General features: G+C 44.0%; 1 protein-coding gene across 1 annotated transcript in view; it reads left to right on the top strand.

The window, feature by feature from the left end:
• LOC146009591 (NACHT, LRR and PYD domains-containing protein 3-like) overlaps positions 1-20,526 on the top strand; it is a 28,509-nt gene extending 7,983 nt beyond the window's left edge. Inside the window, exons 4-7 of the mRNA XM_083150039.1 lie at positions 1,515-1,685; positions 3,747-3,917; positions 13,942-14,112; positions 20,397-20,526. Of these exons, the coding sequence (XP_083006165.1) occupies positions 1,515-1,685; positions 3,747-3,917; positions 13,942-14,112; positions 20,397-20,526 (643 nt within the window). The remainder of the gene's footprint in view (positions 1-1,514; positions 1,686-3,746; positions 3,918-13,941; positions 14,113-20,396) is intronic.
• Positions 20,527-21,235: the final 709 nt, after the last annotated feature.

The raw sequence follows: 21,235 nt of genomic DNA, 5'->3' as shown, positions 1-21,235 counted from the left end.
AAGCAGTATCAGACTGTGGGGCAGTACGGATGGTGTAATGGTTAGGATTACTGCCTCACAGCACTGAGGTCATAAGTTAAATTCCACCCATGTCCCTAACTGTGCGGAGTTTGTATATTCTCTCCGTATTTGCGTGGATTTCCTCCGGGTACTCCGGTTTCCTCCCACAATCCCAAAATATACTGGTAGGTTAATTGGCTCCCAACAAAAATTAACCCTAGAATGTCTGTGTGTGTGTACATGTGGTAGGGAACATAGATTGTAAGCTCCACTGGGGCAGGGACTGATTTGAATGTTCAACTACACTGCGGAATATGTATGCGCTATATAAGAAACCGTTAATAAATAAATAAATAATAAATAAATAAGTATCAGAAATAATGATATAACAAACTGGGTAGTTACAGACAGTCAAATGGTAGGAGGGCCTGCTCACAAGTTAAAATCAATTTCCTCTGATAAAACTTCAGAAGGTGATTTAAAAGTCCAATATTGCTTGATGGTGATAAAAGCAATCTATGGCCATTTTCTTTATAACATGTGAGTTCATTATTACAGTATATCTTTGTTTTATTCTTTTAGCTGTAATATGTAATTGTATACTGGCCAGTGTTCTGTTAAAAATGCCGTTTTTTTAACACTTTAAACATTGAATTTTTGAAATATAACTTATTATTTTTATCCATAAAAATAACAATGAATAAAGGGCCTGATTCTGGATCACTTGCAAAAGCAAATTCTCTCTCTAATGGACAATACCATGCTGCACTGCAGGTGGGGCAGATGTAGTCACATTACAACATTCATTCACATTATAAATTCATAGAGCATTCACCATATTTTAAATGGACACCATGCTCTGTAAATGTAAATCAACCCAATGTGTGATCGCTTGACACGGGTGGTAAGGCCCCATCCAGTCACACTTGGCTATGAACTATGAACAGACATGACCTGGCCCAGATATCTTGTGCCTTGATAGATACCAGGGTTATTCCTGTGACTGACCAAGGTTGCCTGTTGACTGAAAGGCATGACTTGGGTTAAGGTGACTTGAGTTCTGCCTAAAAGGAGTTGATTAGTAGGCATAGGAGTACTTGGAGATGGTATAATGTATAGTGTGATACTGTAAATCAGTGATTTTCAACCTTTTTACCTCGCGGCACACTAAATAGGACTTTAAAATTGCCAAGGCACACCATGACATCCCCACAGGGCAAAACACATTGGCCACCACAGGAAAAAAACAAACCTATTGGCCCCCACATTAAAAACAATCACACTGGTCCCCACAAATAACAAAAATAAAATACATTGACCCTTTACATGAAAAGAAGAGACCAGTAAATAACATTTGAACTGGTGGTGACTGTAAATGGGTTTGGGCATCTCTAGATGTGGGGGCACACTTGAGAACAGCTCAAGGCACACTAGTGTGCCACGGCACACTGGTTGAAAAACACTGCTGTAAATTATAAGTAACAAACTAATCCAGATCTCTCATCTCCCATCAGGTTAGATGACTGTGATCTGACCTCGTCCTGCTGTGATGATCTCCTCTCTTTTATTACTACAAACCAAACTCTGACTACATTGGACCTATCAGGGAATAGGCTGCAGGACTGTGGACTGAAGCTTTTGTGTGAGGGACTGAGACACCCTGCCTGTGTCCTGCAGGATCTGCGGTAAGTTTTGTCAAAATATATTAGTTCTTTCAGTACGTCATACATGGATCATACAAGGCACAGACAGGAAATAGCTACCATATTTTCTCTAATTATATCAGAGTATATTCTTTGGAACTATTTTTATATTTAATATTACATTAGAACCATTGTTGTGCTCCAATATAAATTAAGAAGTTTTTGTATGAGTTAATAGCCTATTACTGGTTATATTATAGATTCTGGATGTTTCCACTCATGTCTGTGTCCCTTTCAGATGTTTGGGGGCACAGACAGACAGATTAGTCAGATGGGTGACACCAGTGCCACCATCAGGGGGGATCTAGGGGTACTTGAGTCCTGGGTCCAGATAGAAATGGGGCCCAGATGGCAGCATTGCGGTTAGTACTGAGCTGCAAGAGATGCACACCCTATTGTACATGTCCAGTCCTGCTGCAGCATGCTGCTGTCAGTTAAAGTGTACAGCAGTGTGTCACATCACTAACACAGGATTGCTGCTGCTGCTCCTTCGCCCAGCTACTGCTGCTGTGGATCCACCTACACTATCTAAAGCTCCACCTAATTAAGCACCCTGTTTTTCCCTATGGGGGCCTTGCCCATTTGGTCAGTCCAAGGCCCCACAATTTGTGATGGGTGACTCTCTTATTCTATGTTCTTTCATTTTTATTAAAAAACATAAAATAATGCACTTGTAGAACTGCACAAATGGAAAATTCAGCACAATTCCAATGTTTCCCATGGGCCCCATGTCACATGCTTTGCAGGAATTAACAAGTGATCTTCTAATAAAAGGACTTTGGTGAGTTGGTTATACTTCAACTACTGCTACCTTCACCAGAGCCGAATTTCCCATTAGGCACGTGAGGCACATGCCTAGGGGCGGCACATGTTTGAGGGCGGCACTTGGATGCCTGTGATAGTACTGTCAGCCCAAAATGTACTAATAACTGCAAAATATCCATTGTACTGTACTATATTCCATCTTAAATAGAGTGTAAATGGATAGGACATGCAGATACTGCCCCTATAAACTGTCCTACTTAGTAAACATTATTGTTGTGCCTAGGGGCGCCCTCATCCCTAAATCCGCCCCTGACCTTCCCACTAATGATCGGGATGTAATAAGCAAAAACCACATCCATACTAATCACATATGTATGATTATATGCAATTAGTATTACAAATTATTTAAATTTTCAGCCTCAGGAGTACCTTTGTGCATTTTCAGACGAATGTGGCAGCCATGTGGAGTATTGGGAGGGATCTGATTGGATCCCTTTCAGAAAGAATGCAGAAAGGAGGCCATAGGCTTATAGCGTTATACATAGTTGGCATCTCTCACCACACTGAAGCCCCGGCATCCAGGGCTAAATATATATATGAAATATGGGACAATGTCCAGAAATGGGGTTTGGGTGCATTTTCTCTTTAGTACATTCTGCCCATGTAACACATCTAGAATGGATACTGCAACTTTGAAATAATTTGATATAAATGGGTATAGAAGGGTGTGTAATATGTTAGCTCTCCAGACATTAACTTGCTCACTGATTTGTATGAATGGATGTTTATTGAAGTACATGCAGTTGTGTACTACAACAATATACAGGGTACAAATGTGCTGATGATTAATAGCATTATTATCCAGATTTTTTTGCATATATTGTTTGAAAAAAGCTATGTTTAATGTAAGGCTTGGTAAAAAAAACATGTAAATGTTCAGCTATGATATCGTGCTGAGTGTGAGGCTGGGGAAGATAAGAAATTAGCTAGGATCGCAGTACAAATTTGATCTCAAAATGGGCAAATGTAATATGTCAGAGAGTTGGATTTGGGTGGGGTATGTTCAAACTGAAAATAACTTGAAGTGTAAAAATATAGCAGCCAGTTTTTACCCTGCACAGAAACAATATAACCCACCCAAATATAAATATCTCTGCACATGTTACATAAGCCCCACCTGCAGTGCACATACTGTAGGTTTGTCAATTTTGAAAACAAATTTGTCCTGCAAACAGGTCTGAATTAGGCCTCTGATGTAGATCATTTATCTCCCATCAGGTTAGACCTCTGTAATCTTACCTCCTCCTGCTGTGATGATCTCTGCTCTGTTATTACCACACTCCGCTCTCTGACCAGACTGGACCTGTCAAACAATGATCTAGGGGACTCTGGAATGAAGCTTCTGTGTGAGGGACTAAGACACCCGGCCTGTTCCCTGCAGGAGCTGAGGTAAGATCTGTCTCAGTGCAACTTCTCTCAGTACTAGCCATAGACCATACAAGGCACAGACAGGAAATATATGCTGGATATTCTCCGGTCTGAGTATAGTTTATGGAGCTATTATTCTATTCATTCTTACTATACAATCATTGCTTTGTTTTAATACAATTTTTCCTCTTAAGAACAAATTGCATGTATAAATTATTAGACAATTATACCACATATATTATACATTCTGGTGAATAGGAATTAGGCCTGCTCTGACCATCACGCTCATGCAACATTACTAGAAATGACTGTGCTGCAGATATGAAATAATTTGATATTAAGGGGTAAAGAAGGTAGTTTACGGAGCATATGTGCACGTAGCAGGGAGGGGGGGGGGGGGTGAGTACCTAGGAATCCCCCTGCTCACCGATTCACCAAACCAGCTGTCCGATTTTTAGACAGCCTCAGGTAGACATTGTGGCAGAGGCAGCATGCATGTGTGTGTATGTTTGTATTTATGTATGCTGTGTGCAACTATGCTATGTGTGTATTTATACTGTGTGTATGTATAATATATATATATATATATATATATATATATATATATATATACTGTATATATATATACATGTTGTGTGCATCTGTGCTGTGTATATATGTGATGTATATGTAGGCTATGTGAACATTCTGTTTGTATATATGATATATGTGTAAATGCTGTGTGTAGGTATGCTATGTCTGTCTCTGTGTACATGTGGTATGTATATGTTATGTGTGTATGTTGTTTGTGTATATGCTGTTTATATGAATGTTGTGTGTGTACATGCTGCTTATATGTATTCTATATTTGTTTGCATGCTATGTTTGTGAATGCTCTGTGTGTAAAACCTTTGTATATGTATGCTATGTGTGTACATGTTGTGTGCTTACAAGCTAATATATGTGTATATATATATATATATATATATATATGCTATGTGTGTACATGCTGTGTATATATGCTATGTGTATACATGCTGTGTATATGTATGCTGTGTGTGTACATGCTGGGTGTATGTATGCTATGTGCATCTACATTCTGAAGCTATGCTATCTGTGTATACATGCTTTCTGTATGTATGCTTCAAGTTCAAGTTTTGTTTATTTGTTATATGAAGTTTAACACAAAGTAAACACAATGAAATGTAACATGAGGGGGCGTGGCCTGGTGAGCTGGGGAGACGGACGTGCCTTAGAGAAGCTCTAGGACGGCGTCCTCTAAAAACACTCCCCAGTAACATCCAACGCTCGCCCGGACACCCTGCACCCTCTCCCCTACTACTGCTGACAGTGGGAACCCGGAGGTAGAAGTCCACGGAGCCGGGGGATGCTCCGTGCGTCCTCGCAGGTTGTGGCCTATACCTGCTCCTGAAGCCGGGGACTCGAGTGCATCGAGTGCCTGCCGCGGCTCTCTGAGGCGGTGGAGCGGAGCTCCTGCTCCGTACGTGCCCGCAGCGCCAGCGCTGACCCCGCTCCCACCCGGTGAAGTAAACCAAGGACCTGGGACACCCATCTCCGACAACCCCTGCACCTGAAGCCGGCTGGCTGAAGGACATTTGGAGCCCACTCAGACAAACCACTGCTTACAGACCTAGACCGGTCATCATGAAGTTCCTGAACTATGCCGACAAGGTACGACTACTGGAAGCATACAGAAAGCGATCCGTACTTAAGTACCAAGAAACCAAGATTTTGCTTTTCGAGGACTTTTCTTAAATGGTTGCAATGAGAAGAAGAGAATTCTCCCCAATCTGCAAACGTCTATTCGACATTGGAGGTTCGGTTTGCACTACTCTACCCGGCAAAGCTGAGGGTCTCCCATTCAGGAAAATCATATTTCTTTGACTCTCCACATACTGCGAAGAACTTTGTGGACTCTCTGGCCCCCATATTTTCATCCGGAATGGACGATGCAGACTGATCCCACACGACCATACCGGTACTGTTGTCTTCGACCCAAGTAATATTCAGGTTATGGTTACTAGTTAGCTCGGCAAATATCTGGCTAGTTTTAGGCCTTCTCAGTTATATATATACAGAAATGTTTCACTTTGATTATTGGTGTCCCTGATAAATGGGTTACGCTCAGTAGATTGCTTAAAAAGAGATCACCAAATGTATCTATGTTTCACTACATGTCTTACCCTTTTCACTTTATATGCCTTGTTCCCCCTCTCCCTTTCCCTTTCCCTTTTTTCCCCTTCATATCACCAATTTATGCATTGTTTTCGCACCTCCGCTTGGTATGTTGGAATGCTTTTGTTCTGACTGGCCCTGCTGGGGTGTGCCTCTGGAGGCGATCCCACTGGGTTCATATAATGTTAAAAAGTTTTTGGAATGATATTATGTGCTTAGGTTATTATTGCATGTATGGTTTACCATTACCAAAGGTTGCTCATTGCTATTTTTGTCTACTAGATGGGTACTTATTTCCTAACTGCCCGCTCACTGGGACGGGCAGGGTAAAACTATACTATGTCCACGTCTCTACACACTGGCCTAGGGTGGGTATTGGTTAAATGTCTATGACATCGACTCCCCCCACACATGTGCAAACAGCATTTAAACTAGTGACTTGGAATGTAGAGGGACTAAACACCCCCATCAAAAGAAAAAAAATCTTGACCCATCTTAAGAGACTGAAACCAGACATTGTACTATTACAGGAGATGCACTGGAGGGCTTCTCACCCTAATGTACTGAGAGATTCATGGATAGGAGAATATAGAACAGCATTTGGTACAAATAAACAAAAGGGAGTCTTGACCATCTTTAGCAAATTTCTTTCCTACACCATAATAGACAATTTGGAAGACCCTGAGGGAAGATACTTGTTTACAAAATTGACCATACAAGACATCTCTTATACTATAGCCAATATTTACACTCCCAATGGCCCTAATGCTCCTTTCTTCTCAGACATTTACACTAAACTTCAAGACAGGGCAGAGGGAGAAATTATATTGGGGGGAGACATCAATTCTGTCCAACTGATAGGATTAGATAGAGAAACAACTGCAATTAACCAGGGACTATCTACCCAGTTATCATTATTCCTTTTAACAGACTCACTGAAACTATCTGACCCCTGGAGATGCCAACACCACGACTCCCATGAATACACGTTCTACTCCCTCCCCCATCACTCCTCATCTAGGTTAGATTTCTGGCTGATCACTGATGCGCTCATACAACATGTAGAGAATACTCAGATAGAACCTATACAACTATCTGACCATGCCCCGGTTTGGTTTACTATAAAACTAAACACCCCTATTTCAAAATCATATAATTGGAGATTCCCAGCTTATCTGGAAAATTCCTCGGATTTCCGATTACATTTAGAACACTCGTTCCGTAACTTCATGAAAGATAATAACAAACACATCAATGACATTAACCTGTTTTGGTTAACATCAAAACCAGTAATACGCGGCCAAATAATGGAGTATGTCTCCAGGAAACGTAAGTCTTTAAATGCACAACTGAAAGACCTAAGCCACCTTAACCACTTCATACAACACGCTTCTTTCACAAAATTCACCTGCGAATAAACAGGCCTATCTTGCAGCTAAACACCAGTACAATCTATTATACACTGAAAGAGCAAAGTTCTCCTATGATATACAAAGAAATACAATTTTTAGACATAGCAACAAATCTGGCAGACTACTGGCAAATCTGATTAGATCCTACTCCGCTCCCTCCCATGTTACTCAGCTATATACAGACAACGCGACAAATGTTACCGACACGCAAACTATCTCAGAAGAATTTTTGAAATATTATCAAACTTTATATGAGGCACCTACGGACCATCCTTTGGAAGGTCAACGATTTCTAGAAACAGCTGACTTACCTACACTAACAGAGGAGGAAAGAGAATCTACTTGAACCAGTCAAGGAGCAAGAACTACTCTCCCTGATTAAATCGCTGAACAAGGGCAAATTGCTGGGTCCTGATGGATTTGGGATGGAGTACTATCGCATGCTGCCCCTCAACTAATCCCTCATCTGCTGACCCTTTTTAATTCCTTGCTCCAAGGGAATCCAGCCCCCACAGGCTTTGATGAGGCCAGGATAGTCATTTTTCCGAAACCTGGAAAAGATCCTAAACGTGTACAATCCTATAGACCAATTTCCCTACTAAACCAGGATTTAACATTGTTTACTAAACTTTTAGCCTCCAGACTCCAGCCCATTCTGCAGCGTACCCTTCACCCGGCTCAAAATGGGTTTGTTAGGAACAGGACCTAGTTACACACGTACCCTATTGGCAGCACTATACAGCTCAAGGCAAAAAGAAGGCCGTAAAACTCTCATAGTTAGTTGTGACGCCGATAAGGTGTTTGACCACGTTTCCTGGACCCATATACTATGAGTCCTTTAGACTCAACAATTTGGCACAAAATTCATCTCAATCTTTAATACTATATATGCCAACCCTCAGGCTTTTCTAACAATTAATGGGTTAAACACCAAATCTTTCAAATTACATAGAGGGACACGCCAGGGATGCCCCCTATCCCCTTAGCTTTTTAATCTGGCCCTTGACCCTTTAATCCGTACGTTTATTCATGAGACATCATGGCAGGGTATCAGAGTAGGCTCTCATGACATAAAAGTCTTCGCATTTGCGGATGACCTCTTACTATACTTTAGTGACCCTGTAGTGGCTTTCCCTTCCTTGTTGACCATATTGAAGAATTTTAACTTAATATCTGGATTCTTAATCAATTTTGATAAGACAGAAGCATTAGCACTAGGTGGGGAAGCGAGGACTGGTTGGGACAACACGTTCCCATTCAAGTGGGCAAACGAATATATAAAATATTGAGGTATAAGAATCTTGCCCGATATATCCAAATGGTATTCCTTACATTTTTCTCATCATATTGCTCAGATGTTAGAAGATTTCTCACAGTGGCAACACCTCCCGATATCCTTTCTAGGCAGATGCCATTTATATAAGATGGTTGCCTTCCCTCGCCTACTATATTCGATACAGATGCTTCCATTTTTGTTAAAAAGGATATACACACAATAAATAAAGCCCTTACTAAATTCATATGGGAGAATAAACTATATTCGATACAGAAGATTTCTCACAGTGGCAACACCTCCCGATATCCTTTCTACTTTCTAGGCAGATGCCATTTATATAAGATGGTTGCCTTCCCTCGCCTACTATATTCGATACAGATGCTTCCATTTTTGTTAAAAAGGATATACACACAATAAATAAAGCCCTTACTAAATTCATATGGGAGAATAAACACCCTCGCATAGCACTGTTTAAATTGAAACAACCACCCTCACTTGGTGGAGTTAATCTTCCCTGCCCTGAGGATTACTCCTTAGCAGCAAACTATAGATAAGCCCTTGACTGGATAGGAGATGGAGAAAACTTCACTAACAAAACACTTGAACAGGCCTTACTGCCTCAACATGACTTATTAAGGATGTTACATTTCCCAAATGTCTCCATACTGCACGAAATATGCCCTAACCCGTTACTATGGCACCTTACAAAGCATGGACCCAAATAAGGAGATGCTTTGGCCTTATCTCAGATAACTCACTGTTTCAACCTTTAATAGAAAACCCAGCTTTTCAGGAGGGCGAGGCAGATGAGGCTATTCGCAGTTGGCATCTCCAGGGTCTTCGATCCGTATTTCAATTTCTGAATGAGGATTGTTCGGTTGTATTAACATTATCTCAATTAAAAGACAAATACCTGACTATAAACTTCCACTTGTTTGCCTACTTGATGAGAAGTTTTATTACTAATGTATTAAAGCGACTACAATCCAGCAACACAAAGTTTCCCCTAGACAACATAACGCGACAACGCCCTAACTCATCCTACTCCACATCTTTAATATACTCTTTTGTTAGACATGAGATAGACTATACTAAATGTGAGACAGGGCTAGCAAAATGGAAGAATTCCTTCCCAGACGTGACCCCCCGAAAAATTATTCAATGGACCAATATGCTTAATAAACAGCTGACTTCCACCTCATATGCCGAAATGAATCTAAAGATACTACATAGGGCTTACTATACTCCCTAACTTAGGTTCCTCACAGGGGCTTCAGATAACTCTCTTTGCTTTAAATCAGGGGTGGGGAACCTTTTTTGTGTCAAGGGCCGTTTGTATGGGGAAAAAATCCTTTGGGGGCCATATGTAAAAATGTATCTTACAAATTGTCCTGCTGCAGCCGTCCCACGCTCCGGCGGCTGCCGATAACTAGGGCTGACATTCTCCGGCTGCTGTTGATTAAGAGGAATATCGCGAGAACTACCGACCTATCACAAGAATTCCCCTGTACTTGACTCCTGGCAAAGCTGCCAAGCGGGTGGGAGGGCCACTCAGACCGGCTACGGGGGCCGCATACGGCCCCCGGGCCTGAGGTTCCCCACCCCTGCTTTAAATGCAGGTGCCCAGACGCAGATATCACCCACTGCCTATGATCCTGTTCAGTTGTACAATCCTTTTGGGAAACAGTTCAGGAATATATCAATACCAACCTAAATATACCTTTTACCAGAACAATGGCATGGGCTTTTTGGAACTATATAGAACCCCAGACTCCACCTATGTCTAAGGGTACAAAATCACTACTAGCTCGTATAGCAGCTGTTGCAAAGAAAACAATACTATCCCAATGGATACAAAAAGTAAATATACCCATCTCCCTAATGTTGCCCCGGCTATTGTTCTTATTCCAAATGGATTGGATAGAGTGATCATTAGATGCTGAATCGCGATCAGCTGAGTTTTTCTCTATATGGATCGACATATGTATTAACATTACCGCCTACTACCAAAGAAAACATCCGCAAAGTGACAATACTGACAAATTGGTACAATATGGAAACTCTCACAAATGGTTCTGCACCGTTTTAGATATATTGTGACTGTCTACAGATGCGATAATCTTATGCTATGTTACACACATGCCCACTGGCCATACTGGTTACTAATTTTATATGTCTTTAAATGTACTCCTCTTGCTTCCTTTGTCTCTTTTTGTTCTTTTATGCTTTTCTCTTCTCTCTCTCCTTGTCTTCACTCATAAACCTGTATACCACTGTGATAGGATGGCAATGACATTACCTGTTTTGTCATATTGTAATTATGATGTGAACCATGTATGCAAATAATGTCTTTATTTCAATAAACACAAATTGAAAAAAAAAGTAACATGAAGGAATGCATTTAAGGATACAGAATCTAAATAAAATATAAATGGCATAAATAAAAGGACATGTTATCAGTAATGTATGTCAAAGATCAGTATTAAAAATACAGTGCTATGGGTTATAGTTCAATAACGTAATGGACCGAGGATAGAAACAAGTTACTGTAAAGGGTTAAAAAGCCATCCAGCCTCAGAGAAAGTGCTTTTTAGACAGATATGAGAGCCTGGTTCAATGCAGAGCAAGGATACGGACTCTGAAGTGACTCCTGCCAGAGAAATCCTGCAAGACTGACTTTACCATCCTGTCCATGTTTCCTGTACACTCCTGGTTATATCCTCATGCCAGAAGTATCCTGCATTACTGGTTTCATCATCCTGCCAGATAATCCTGTACTCCAGGTTTAATCCTCATGCCAAAGGAATCCTGCATAACTGTTTCATGAACCCGCCAGTGAATCCTGCTCTTCAGATTTAATCCTCTTGCCAGAGGTAGCCTGCACATGTTTTTATAATTATACCTGTGTACCTGTTATCCTAGTGGAACTTACATTCCTATGCAAGGACTATTTGGATCTCCAAACAAGTAGCATAACAGACTGTATTGTCTGAGTTTAAACCCAGAAGGTCACCTACTGTAAGTACCAGTGACCATATCAAGCTCTAAGGGAACAATGTGTTAGGCATTTCTGTATCCCTGTATATCACCACTAGGGGCATCAGGCACCTGTGGACTTGTCTCTCTGTCTCCAGACTCTGAGGAATCAGGTGCCTGATGATTGGAGGCAATCTGCTCAATTGGACACCTGTGAGCGGCCTATTTAGTCCTCCTCAGACCAGCACTCAGGGCTGGTCATTGTTTCTATGTTCCTGTTGTGGAAAGGAGTGTTTCCAGCTCATGTCCTGTGCCTCAGCCTCCTTCAGCCATTGTCTCGTGTCCTGTGCCTCAGCCTCCTTCAGCCATTGTCTTGTGTCCTGTGCCTCAGCCTCCTTCAGCCATTTCCTCGTGTCCTGTGCCTCGTGTCTTGTGCCTCAGCCTCCTTCAGCCATTGTCTCATGTCCTGTGCCTCAGCCTCCTTCAGCCATTTCCTCGTGTCCTGTGCCTTGTGTCTTGTGCCTCAGCCTCAGTCTCCTACAGCCATTGCCTGGTGTCTTGTGCCTCAGTCTCAGCCAACTGCCGGATCATCTGCATCTGTACTCGGTACCTCGTTGTTTATTCTGTTCCCCAGCCACTTTGTATTTTGTTTCAAGAGCATTCAAGTTTGTTCCTGTTGTCTTCCGCATTAGTTCCTGTGTTCTTTGTTATTTTTTCATTAAACACCCAGCATTCCCCTGCATCGGTTTGTTTGTTCTGTTTTTCCTGGAGCACCAAGGGTTAACCGTAACACAATGGGTGACTGTTATTATTCAAAGTCCTCACAAGCTATGACAAACAGTTCTCATATGTGCTTGAAGAATTGTAACAATTAGACACCTATTAGACACAGCTATCCTACTAATTACTGCCTACTACATAGTGTACATATAATTTACAGGTGTGTCTGTCTATGCCTTAATCTGACACAAGGAAAGGCCTCTGATACTGTCCCAGTACTGACTGTTCCAACTGTCAATTATTCATCAAAGTGGTAAAGGAATGGACATCAGAATTATGACCTGGTGTCGCTATTGCAAAGATTCAACCATCAATTAGCACTTGTTCTCATATATATTATTCAGAGGGGAGGACCAATCTGCCTTTCAGGAAAGATATCAGGAGATGTCAGCAGTATAATAGCTGTATTCTACACCTGCTAATGTCACCCATATATGTTGTTAGTAGGGTGGCCAATCCCGCCGATCCCGGGATTTGGCCCCCAAAACGCCGGGATTTCGATCCCGGGATTGGAGTTTCCAATCCCGGGATTGGAGTTCCAATCCCGGGATTTCGGGATTAGACTGCGCATGCGTGCAGTCTAATGCCGGGCAGAGTCTGAGCATCGCTCAGACGTTGCCCGACTTCTCCCGGCAGCACTGCGCAGCATGACCTCTTAGCGTGAGATCAGAGGTCACACTGCGCAGACAGAGGTCATTGTGATGCCGCGCCGCCCACCCAGCCAGCACACCCAGCCAGCCTGCACGTCCACCCGCCCACCCAGCCAGCGCGTCAGCACGCCAGCCCGTACCCAGCGGCATGGACGACTTGTCCCCCCACCCAGCAACCCCTCAACTGTAAGTAATTGTGGGATAGTCTTTTTATTAGGAAAGCCAATCCTGGGATCCCGGGATTGAAAAAATGCCCCGGGATTGGCTTCCTTAGCTGTTAGCAATTGGACCCCAGATAGTTAAATAAATAGTTCCACTTTGCAGGAACCACTATGGATAATATAAACTGCAGTATACTGAGTAATTCGTTTTTTTTATGCAGGACAGATCTCCAATATCTATTAAGGCTCATACACAAGGGGCAATGTGTAATGCCTGTTTTTATTTGCAATCTAGTCTAGTCAGATTGCTCAGCACACAGGGCTTGCTATGGTGATGCATACACATGTAGCAATGTCTGATGAGAACACTGGCTTGAGTACATGCATGGTCCATCACTATGGGCTGTACACACAAGGGAGATCCATGCTTTATTTTTTAAGCAATCTGGACAGATTGCTTAGAAATAGGGCTAACATTGCCTCATCTGTACGTCCCTTTACATTAAGCTATTGCTAAAAAGTTTTGTTACTTAGATGTTTGCCTTAAATGAAATGAAATGTTTAATGTTTGTGTGTGAGACTAGAATTATAAGAAATGATATCATCTTCCTTCAGGTTAAAGGACTGTCGTCTGACCTCTTCCTGCTGTAAGGATCTCCTCTCTGTTATTACTATACACCGCTCTCTTACCAGCCTGGTCCTGTCAAGGAATGCTCTGGGGGACTCTGGACTGAAGCTTATGTGTGAGGGACTGAGACACCCTGCCTGTGTCCTGCAGGAGCTATGGTAAAATCTGTCTCAATACATGTTAATACAGTACTAGCCAAAAGACCATACAGACACAGGATATGCTTCTCAGTCTATGCCTTAATCTCACACCAGGGGAGGCCTATGATACTGTCCCAGCACTGACTTCTCCAACTGAGAGTTATTTTGCCAATTATTTGTGGTATAAGTGGTAAAGGAATGGACATCTAAGTTTTCATCCGTTGTCTGTATTGCAGAGATTCAGCCATCAATTAGCACGTGCTCAGTGGCGCCGGAACGGGGGGGGCGAGGGGGCAGCTTGCCCCCCCCAAAATTACTGAGGCGCCAGTATGTCCGGCCCGCCCGCCCACCTATATTACAGCCGCCTATATTACAGCCGCCTATATTAAAGAAGTATTATCCGCCCGGCCGCCTATATTTCATACCAGGCGCCGGGGATGGCTGCTGCTGCTGCCGCCGGGGAGATGTGCATAAGACGCGCCAGCCAATCACTGCAGGCGCATCCCCTCCACATACACTGTGATTGGCGGGCGCGTCTTCTACACATCTCCCCGGCGGCAGCAGCAGCAGCCATCCACGGCGCCTGGTATGTAATATAGGAGGGCTGGCGGGCGGATGATAATACCAGAGGCGTAGCCATCACGCCCGCTCAGGTGCCCAAGTCAGTGCGGCTCCCCCGCCGGCTGCCCACTGCCCGCTGCCCCCAGGAGACGTGGTATATTTAAAAGTCACTCACATCTCCCGCTGGACCGCGCTAGCCAATAGGCGCTCGCGGTCCAGTAGCCACCAGTTGATTGCCTGCTGGACCGCAAGCGCCTATTGGCTAGCGCGGTCCAGCGGGAGATGTGAGTGACTTTTGAATAGCAGCACTGTGCACAGCAGGGAGCCGGGAGCGGACAACCCCGGCGACAGGGGGGAGGGGGTGCGCGGAAAGCACCGCTGCTGCTTTGCCGACTGTGGGTGGGGTGGGGTGCACTAATCTCTGCACTATCCTCGCCCACCCACCCACCCTGCTGTGCACTATCCTCGCCCACCCACCCACCCTGCTGTGCACTATCCTCGCCCACCCACCCACCCTGCTGTGCACTATCCTCGCCCACCCACCCACCCTGCTGTGCACTATCCTCCAACACCCACCCACCCATGCACTATCCTCACCCACCCACCCTGCTGTGCACTATCCTCACCCACCTGTGCACTATCCTCACCCACCTACCCTGCTGTGTACTATCCTCACTCACCCTGCTGTGCACTATCACTATCCTCACCCACCCTGCTGTGCACTATCCTCACCCACCCACCTTGCTGTGCACTCTATCCTCACTCACCCACCCACCCTGCTGTGCACTATCACTCCCACCCTCCCTGCTCTGCACTATCATTTACTCACACCTTCCCGCCCTGCGAGCAAATTTCAGTCCCCCTTGGCAACGAGCAATTTCAGTCCCCCTTGGCATCGAGCATGAAGCCCATGGCATCGAGCATGAAGCCCCTAGCACCGAGCATGTAGGTAAGTGGCACTTATGTGTTAAATGTGTAATGGACATTACGATTTGTTAAATAGTGTGCGATGGGCATTGCGGTGTGTTAGTATGCGACGGGCATTGCGGTGTGTTAGTATGCGACGGGCATTACGGTGTGTTCTATAGTATGCAATTGGCATCATGTGTGGCCTTATGTGTAATTGTCATTATGGCATGTGGCTTTATGTGTAATTGGTATTACAAAGTTTGCTTAAATGTGCAATGGGCATTACGGTGTGTGGTATAATGTTGGGCCGTGCCCACTTTTCACGGAGCAGGAGCCTCACCTACTACAAATTGGGGGGGGGGCGCGAAACATGCCCTTGCTCCGGGCACCGTGGCACCTAGCTACACCACTGGATAATACATAAGTAATATAGGGGCGGGCGGGCGGCTGATAATAAATCAGTTATATAGCCTGGCGGGCGGGCGGGCAGCTGATTAATCAGTAATATAGCCGGGCGGGTGGCAGGGAAGATGTGCGCCCGCCAATGCTGCTTCTCTCACCCTCCCTTCCACAGTGACTGACACATCCAGGGGTTGTCATTTACCCCTGGATTCACACCCAAACAGGTTTATGTAATTATGTCTGATTATCATAATCAGACATAATCACATAAATCTGTTTGGGAATGACACTGCCACTTTTTCCACTTTTTACGAGTAAATGACAACCCCTGGATTAATGTCAGTCCTGGTGTCTCTGGCCACATGTATATGCCGCTGCCCGGTGTATAATGCCCACGTGTATATGCCGCTGCCCTGTGTATAATGCCCATGCGTAAATGCCGCTGCCTTGTGTATAATGCCCACGCATATATGCCGCTGCCCTGTGTATAATGCCCATGCATATATGCCGCTGCCAGTGTGTATAGTGCCCGGGGGTAACATAAAGCAATTTAGGGGGCGCCAAAATGAGATTATATCTTGCCCCCCCCAACCTAAAAACGTTCCAGCGCCTCTGCACGTGCTCACACATATTATTGAGAGGAAGGAGCAGAGCACTATTCAGCCTGCTGGGTAAAAGATCAGGTGACCTTTCACTTGTACTATATGTGCCAGGGAATGGAGAATGAAGATGTGGTGGGAATCAGGGATCATACTGCCCATTTAATATGACACATTTGGCTCCTTCCAGGTGCAGGTTTTCTAGAATCACATACACAGTCAAATTTTTATGGAAGGCTGTGATGGAGAAAAGGATAGGTGCAATCATTGTCAGATTCAGGATGCAGTCTTCTAACTATCAGCATCCTGACTGCATCTCGCCCAGCCAATCCAGTCACAGTGATCCCATATTCCTATATATGTGAGGGTATGGATGTTGCTGAAAGGCCGCACTCCTCTCTGTCGGTGCCATTTTTCCCCTCTCTGACCGCACCATTTTTTTTCTGGATCCACCGCTGGGTACAGTGCAATCTCATAATATATATGCAGAAAAAGGAAAAGTAGAGGTGACACATTCCCGAATGCAAAATAATGGAGTATTTAATCCAGGATTACAGGGTATTGTTATTGCTGTACCTACACTATGTGTACCCCCAGCCATCACTATTGTGTTTGAATAGTCCCACCAGCAGGCTGCAATATGCCACGGTATGGGAAGGTTGGGGGTAATCTGTCACCACTATTACACATATCAGAGCAACAGAAGAATAGATGCATTCACACAGTGCAAGACGTGTTTGAGACAGCTTGGAGAATGAGGGGCAGGCCCAGAAAGACAAGACTATGGGCATTGCCATGAGGCCAGGCCCATTCTTCATAGCCACAACTTTAGTTACACAGAAGATGCTGGGAAGTACGTCTCTGATATGACCTAAGTTGCACAAAACTTTCCTCCAGCATTCAAACCTTCATGTATTCCTGAAGTATTCCTGATACTGAGAACTTCCCTCATTACGAAGCTTTTAGTATCCCAGAACCACCCACATAAGCTCCCTGAGCTATCCTACTAATTACCACCACTACACAGTGTATTTATAACTTACATGTGTCTCTATCTATGCCATATTCTCACACTAGGAGAGGCCTCTGTTATGGTCGCAGCACGGACTGCTCCCACTGCCAATTATTTATCAAAGAGCTAAAGTAATGGACATCAAAGTTCTGACCTGTATTGCAGAAATGCAATTAACACATAGTCACAGATATATTATTTATAGGAAGACTACAGAAAACAACCCACATGTCTGTACCTGAAATGTGTGATGTCATATCCCTGTTAGTAACCTGCAATATCTAATATAAGATTGATCACTTTGGCTATGTATCTTCTGACTACAGAAATAACAATGAGAAGTCATATTGCTAATTAATTTAATAATTTTTGACTTCTGCAATAAGCTGGGTTGTGGCTCAGTGGAAAGGGGTCCCTGAAATATAACCTGGATCCAGTTACCCACTATTCTGACCTGGGTAGCTGGTTGATCCAGGGAGGACCCATGTAAGCATCAGTGTATCTATAATGGGTGCAGAGTGTGGGGATAACCCAGGTCACATGAGAAGAATCCAATTCTCATCCTATGGATAACCAGCTCACTGGTACTTGGAGATGATGTCATCTCTAAGTGTCGGCAGGTCCAGCCTGTGATGTGAAGTGGATTTCAATCCACTATGACACATTATATTTAATTACAGTATTAACTCATTCACATACATGCTTTACCTATAACTGTGTGTAAGAGAGTGAAAGAGAGAGAGAAATTTCTGAAAAAGGGTCCTAGTGGGGAAGGGGGCCAAGTTATATTTTTGCACCTGGGCTCACCAGGGGCATCTTTAGAGAGGAGGAGGCCCATGTGCAGTGTAGTCCTCAGACCCTACTTCTCCTGATGCCACTCCCTGAAGAGAGGAGGAGCCCACCTGAGGAGGCAGCACACAAACCTCCACTACACTGTGGTCTTAGCACTGGAGTACACAGACTCCACTGCGCATGGGCAGATTGTCAGAAAAATGGCAAAGTGAGCAGCTCTCTTGCTGCTGCCTCAGGACTCCAGAGGGTAAGTATTTCCAGAATGGGTGCAGTGTGCATGGTGTGGGTCCTCCTGGGAATCATGGGCCCATGTGCACCATACACACTGCATCCATTATAGATACGCCACTGGGCCTCGCCACTCTCAAGTACCAACACTGTTCTGCAGCTACCTAGGTGCAACTTTTTGGCCTAAAAACAATATTATGAGGTATGCGGTTTTCAGAATAGACTGGAAATTAGGTAATATGAATGTTATTGAGGTTAATAATAGTGTAGGAAAAAAATAACACCCAAATACTGTGATTTTAGCTGTTTGTTTTTTCAAACACTACAGATACAAAACCTGAAAGAGTGGTTTTGCCAAAAACTATACAGTTCCAAAACATGACAGGAGATCCAGATCCAAAACCAAAACACAAAACAAGAAAAGTACCCATTTCACACCCCTAGTCCTACCCAATGTCACATGTCTGCCCAATGTCACATATTCTGCCCAATGTCATATGTCTGCCCAGTGTCACATACTGTACAGTGTCACATCTGATAATATAGTGTCATCTCTAATATGTCCTGCACTATGCTGTTGTTAGAGTTGTACCTTATCCATTTTGAAACCTCCCTGTTTGCATGATGTAAGGCTTGATAATCAGTTAGTAAATGTCCAGTGATAACATCATGCTGAGTGTGAGGCTGGGATGATAAGAAATAAACTAACCAAGATCCCTCATCTCCTATCAGGTTATATGGATGTGATCTGACCTCCTCCTGCTGTGATGATCTCCGATCTGTTATTACTACACTCCGCTCTCTGACCACACTGGACCTGTCATGCAATGATCTGGGGGACTCTGTAATAAAGCTTCGGGAGTGTGTGCAGCCACCTCTGGAGCTTATTGTGTAAAATTATTGTGTTACCTCCACAAGATTGTGAAATATTCTTAAGTACATTTATATTTGCACTGAATGGGTGACTCAGAGTTGTGGAAATCAGCTGCATTGTGCACCTGAAGATAATTAAGGATCGCGTCTGTGGCTGCACCACACTTACCAATCAGCCGGGAGTGGGAGTAACCACCATCACTATAATTCAATAGGTCAACAATCAATAGGTCGACTACTATTTGGCAACAGGTACTTAGGCTGACATGGCCAAAAGGTTGACACATAAAAAAGGTCACATGAAAAAGGTTGACTTGAGTTTTCACAATTTTTTTTTAGAACATGTGGTTTTTCATACTTAACTTTCCATGTGGACATAAATGGAGATTATAATAGTGTGCATGGCGAGCAAAGAGAGCTCTGCCAGGGGACGCAGTGCACTTATACAGTGTCCATGTCGACGTAAGTCGACAAATACACCAAAAACATAAAGAATTCTGTTAAGCTTTCCCATGTCAACCTATTGCTTTCACCTCTGTCATCCAATAGTGGTCAACCTTTTGGGTCAATCCTATGACCCATAGCCTGCCCTGGTTCCTACTCCTCCCTTCAAATAATCTGTCCCATATGGCAGTGGCACCCTGGGGTGTGTTTCAGAATAAGCCCCAATATGAGTGACCTCCTGCTGCCTTTAATGTATTATGGGATCTGACAGATAAATACTGTTTTATTTCCCCATATCAGTGACTGAAGGGGTTGGAGGATTGTTTTTCTACAATTATTAAACAAAAAAAATTTCTGTGTGTTTTATTAATTTGTTCTCCCTGTATGTAAATGCCAGGGGTCTGTAATGGAGGTATCAGTGGGGTGGAGGCTCTCTGTTGCCTCAATGGTCCCTGTCTTGCTCATTACTTCTGTCCCCACAGCCCAAATTTATCAGATGTCCTGAGCAGCCAGAGGATTACTGAAATGTCCGATAATCACACAAATGATCTGATGCAGCATGCTGTCATGGGATGTCCTGAGGAACCTGAGGATTACTCACCTGTCCGATGATCACACAGATGATCTGATGCTGCATGATGTCACCAGACGTTCTGAGCAGCCTGATTAACGCAGTAACAAGATGCGCGCATGCCCCTTGGCAAATGGAACCTGCCAACAGTCCCCATCGCCTCCCCCACCATCGCCGCCAGTCCCCACCATCGCCCCAACACCCCCCCCCACGAACTGGGCAGCATCTCCATGAAGCGGAGATGGGCAGGAAGACGTGCTCTCTATCGCCGGAGCTCGCCACCGAAAGGCATCTGGCGATCCGGCCAAAGATGAAGCCGGCTCCATCTGTATACAAATTACATTCATCCTTAACAGAAAATCGTAATACTACTATATAAAATAATACTAAAACTAGACATTAGACCAGGGGTGGGCAATATATTGCAAGCAAACTGATCCTGCCTGGCAACACGACTGGCTGAGCTGCTTGTCATTGCGGACACTGGGATTGTAAGATTACAGAGGGATCTTGGCAAACCCAGAAGGGCAGAGAGTCCATTCTCCCTAGCCGGCAGAAGTAGTGGGACCTGCTTTCAGTGGTGCATGGAAATAGCAGGTCCAGCAAGCCACCCCCTGCGCTGTGATCCTGCTCCCCATCAGCAGCAGCACTGAGCCACTACCACCAAGGGATTGTATTCCCCGACAGCAAGCTCAGCTGTGCCTGCACTTGTTAGGGACCATAAGCCAGAAGCAGGAGCCAACGCCTGGG

This window comes from Crinia signifera, chromosome 6 (genome assembly GCF_055691185.1).
Source record: "Crinia signifera chromosome 6, ASM5569118v1, whole genome shotgun sequence".
NCBI classification, from domain to species: Eukaryota; Metazoa; Chordata; class Amphibia; order Anura; family Myobatrachidae; genus Crinia; species Crinia signifera.
The sequence above is the reverse complement of the archived record's forward strand: the minus strand, read 5'-3'. Positions and strand labels throughout refer to the sequence as shown.